Raw genomic sequence first — 3,667 nt, 5'->3', positions numbered from 1 at the left:
CACACACACACACAGTCTACCCAGATCGCAGATCAGTGTGTGATGTGTACCTGAAGACGGCCGAGTGCTGGGGGCCGAGACGCATCAGGTCCTTGAGCGCCGCCTCGTGGAGAGACCGGGACGCTGCGGGGGCCGAGCCGAGGGCGTTTTCATCCAGGAGGAAGGAGATGAGCAGAGGAAGCAAGATGGCCGCCAGCTGAGGGCCTGAGGTCCCACACAGAGAAAGACGTTTGTTATTTACATCTCTTTTCTTTATTTCCCACTGAGAGTCGCAGGCGCTGGGACCATTAAAATGACCTGTGACTGCGTTCTACGGCGTTCTGCTCCTGACTCTACTCACGCTGGGACTCGTCAGCAGCCTGGACCAGAGCCTCCAGGGCTCGGACCCCCTCCAGGACTCCCAGCAGCTCCTCTGGACTCTGAGGTCGACTCCTCTCTGCCCTCTGAGGAGGAGTCACATGAGACCATGAACACATCGTCTAATCAATACAATTGTCCTCAAACACTCAGAGTTCAGGTCAGTCCTGTGTGGTGCGCCTGCCAGTTCTGGTTCAGTACCTGGAGGAATCGAACCAGCGGCGGGCCGAGGGCCTGGATGTACGGGACGGCTACGGCGGGCTGAGCCTGAAACACCGATGTCATCAGCTGATAACAGCGACTCACAACCTGCAGGAGGAAAGAGATTTACTGTCGTTACACCAGAGTTCACAACTGAAAACTCCCGCAGAGGTCTATCGTTTCATTTCCTCATGCTGGGCCTCCTGGTGAAGGTGGGTCTCCTGGTGAAGGTGGGCCTCCTGGTGAAGGTGGGCCTCCTGGTGAAGGTGGGCCTCCTGGTGAAGGTGGGCCTCCTGAGGAAGGTGGGTATTGTTGCTGACCATGTTCTCCCCTGCATGTGTCAGTGTGGTGTTCCTAATAAAGTGCTCACACTCATTCTCTCTCTGTGTGATACTGACCATCGAGTCTTTGGCGTCCATACTGGCGGTGAAGCGCTGCACACAGAGCGCGTGCAGAGGCTCCGGCGTACAGACGTCAGGACCAGCAGACAGCAGAAAGACGGTCAGAGCTGTGAGGAGGCTGATCTGGTCCACAACACAGCCAGAGTCCCCTGGAAACACACACACACCATTTACCAATAACGAATGAATGATTGCAGTGTGTGTGTGTGTGTGTGTGTGTGTGTGTGTGTGTACCAGTGTCCCACAGCCCCAGCAGTGTGTTCAGAGCTGATCTCAGCAGCAGGTTCCAGGCTCCTCGGCTCTTCTCTTGTCGACTCATCGGAGACGTCAGGACGGACTTCAGAGCCTGAAGCGCCGCCTGGACCACCACACCCAGACAAGCCCCGCCCCCTGAGCCTGCGGCTGGGACACCTGGAGGTCGAGATGTTAAAGGAGGAAGTTTAACTGAAGTCATTTATTTTACTATTTTCATGTTTTAACTGGTTTTCTCCTCCAGTTCCTCTCATCGGCACTTTTGTGTTTTTTATCTTTCTAAATTATTATTAAACTTTTTAAAAATGGTTATTGTTTTCATTTTTTCTATTTATGTGCTCAGTCTGTTTAAGAAGTTGTTGGATCTCTACTGTTTTTGTTCTTGTTATTATTCTTTTTTATTGTTTTTCTCGGCTAAAAGTGTCAAAAAACTACGAGAGAAACTGGTTTCAAATTCAAATGTTTAGTTTTCTGTTTCTTTTCTCAGTCGCTGACGTTATAAACTGCTTTCTTCTGATTTTCCTTGATAACTGTGAGTGTGTGTGTGAGTGTGTGTGTGTGTGGTACCTGTGTGTGTGTGAGTGTGTGTGTGTGTGTGTGTGTGTGGTACCTGTGTGTGTGTGTGTGGTACCTGTGTGTGTGTGTGTGTGTGTGGTACCTGTGTGTGTGACGGGCAGGTGGACCAGCTCTCTGAGGACTCCCAGCAGCAGGTAGAGGACAGTGGGGAGGATGGACACGCTGCCTGCAGGAGGACGGACCAATCAGAGAGCTCCTGTTATTTATTTATCTATTTATTCTCAAACAGGAAATGAAATGTCGTCATTACGGATCAGTTACTGAACGCAGAGCGGATCCGTTTGGAGCAGTGAGTGAAGAAGTGATGAAGTTACAGGAGCCTCATACTTCTATTAAAGTTTTATAAGATCCGCCTCCTTCAGTCTGACACGTGGTTCTGTCCAACTCTTTCTGTAGTTCTGGGACCTGGTCTGAGTCTAAACCTCTGATCCCAAAATTCAGCCTGGAGTTTTCTGGATTCTGACCTGGATCAAACTAGAATTCTAATCAAGCTCTAGAGTCTTGAATCTGGCCCGGACTCTTCTGGACTTCTGACTGAATTCTAGCCTGGATTCGATTCAGGAACCCTACCTGGACTTTAGGATCCCAGTCTGGATTATTGTCTAGCCTTGGATTCTGGTCTGAACTCCAACCTGGATTCTGGTTTGGAATCTGGTCTTGAATTTTAGCCTGGATTCTGATGTGATTTCAGTTCAGGAATATGGCCTGGACTCTGGATTCTGGTCTGAGTTCTGGTCTGTATTCTGCTCTGGGTTGTGGTCTACAGTATATTCTGGTCTGAATTCTGTCCCTCATTCTGGTCTATGTTCTGGAATCTCCTCTGGATTCTGGTCTAGATATGTTTCGAGGTTACGGGTCTCGGATCAGGACTCCCGCCCTACCTTCAGGGGAGCAGACGGACGGCAGCTCAGACAGGACACACAGAGCCGACGCCACCAGCTGACAGTCGCTGTCCGTCAGACTCCACACTGAACCTCCAGGACCTGAACACACACACACACACACACACACACACGTTTCAGCTCTTTATCTTTTCTCTTCTTCCTCGTGCTGTCTCCTCCTCCCCCCCTCATACCAGTTGGACTGGTTCCGGCCAGTTTGGGGCTGAGCTGTGGGAGTTTCCGGACCAGTACACAGAGGCAGAGCTCCAGCGCTCCGAACACCAGCGAGCGTCCGGGAATCAAACCGCCGGTGTCCCGTCCCTCCCCGAACTCTGGCAGCGTCTCCTTCTCCGCCGCGCCGTCATCCACTGTGGAGCAATAAAGTTTTACACGGCGTCAGTCGGTCACACGTGAATCCGGGTCACGATGTGAACTCGTACTGTACAACTACAGTCACCTCCTCGTGGTCGTATCCCTCCGCCACTCGCACTAGTTCCAGGTCACATCCCAGTTTTTCCAGAGTCATTAAATACGAACCGTGTGTGAAATCTTGAGTAATGGCTAAAATGTGTATCGTGAGGTCACACTGACCTTTGACCTTTGACTCCCAAAATCTAATCAGCTCCTCCTTGACTCCTAGTGGACACTTGAGCCAAATTTGAATTAGCTCCAAAAAGGCGTTACTGAGATATCGTGTCCACGACAATGAGACGGACAAACAGACAACCTGAAAACAAAATGGCTGCTGCTCTGACTGTCGCCGGGCGGAGGAACCACGAGACGAGCTGGTCTTGAGCCAGTGGATCAAACACTAAACCCCCCCCCTCTGATCTGTCTCTGTTTGTGCGTTTACCCTCGGCGCTGTGGCGTTTCTCCCTCACGTGCTCCTGAGCGGCCGCCACAATCTGTCGCAGCAGATCCAAGACGGCGAGCTGAACGGACGCCGACTCTCTGGTCACCATGAGTCTGTGGAGGACGCTGAGCAGCTCCACACTCAGA

At 51.5% G+C, this 3,667-nt stretch overlaps 1 protein-coding gene across 1 annotated transcript in view; it reads right to left on the bottom strand.

Annotated features, from left to right (window-relative positions):
- Nucleotides 1–16: 16 nt before the first annotated feature.
- Nucleotides 17–3,667, bottom strand: part of LOC111649416 (HEAT repeat-containing protein 5A-like) — a 5,994-nt gene continuing 2,343 nt past the window's right edge. The window contains exons 5-13 of the mRNA XM_023399170.2: nt 3,522–3,667; nt 2,863–3,036; nt 2,669–2,770; nt 1,870–1,953; nt 1,194–1,370; nt 957–1,108; nt 559–666; nt 341–443; nt 17–204 (exon numbers count right to left, since the gene is read on the bottom strand). The exon at nt 3,522–3,667 is cut by the window's right edge and continues 1 nt beyond it. Of these exons, the coding sequence (XP_023254938.1) occupies nt 17–204; nt 341–443; nt 559–666; nt 957–1,108; nt 1,194–1,370; nt 1,870–1,953; nt 2,669–2,770; nt 2,863–3,036; nt 3,522–3,667 (1,234 nt within the window). The remainder of the gene's footprint in view (nt 205–340; nt 444–558; nt 667–956; nt 1,109–1,193; nt 1,371–1,869; nt 1,954–2,668; nt 2,771–2,862; nt 3,037–3,521) is intronic.

Source organism: Seriola lalandi, unplaced genomic scaffold (assembly GCF_002814215.2).
Source record: "Seriola lalandi dorsalis isolate HSWRI2012SDOR001 ecotype SW California unplaced genomic scaffold, Sedor1 jcf7180002050743, whole genome shotgun sequence".
Taxonomy (NCBI): Eukaryota; Metazoa; Chordata; class Actinopteri; order Carangiformes; family Carangidae; genus Seriola; species Seriola lalandi.
The sequence above is the reverse complement of the archived record's forward strand: the minus strand, read 5'-3'. Positions and strand labels throughout refer to the sequence as shown.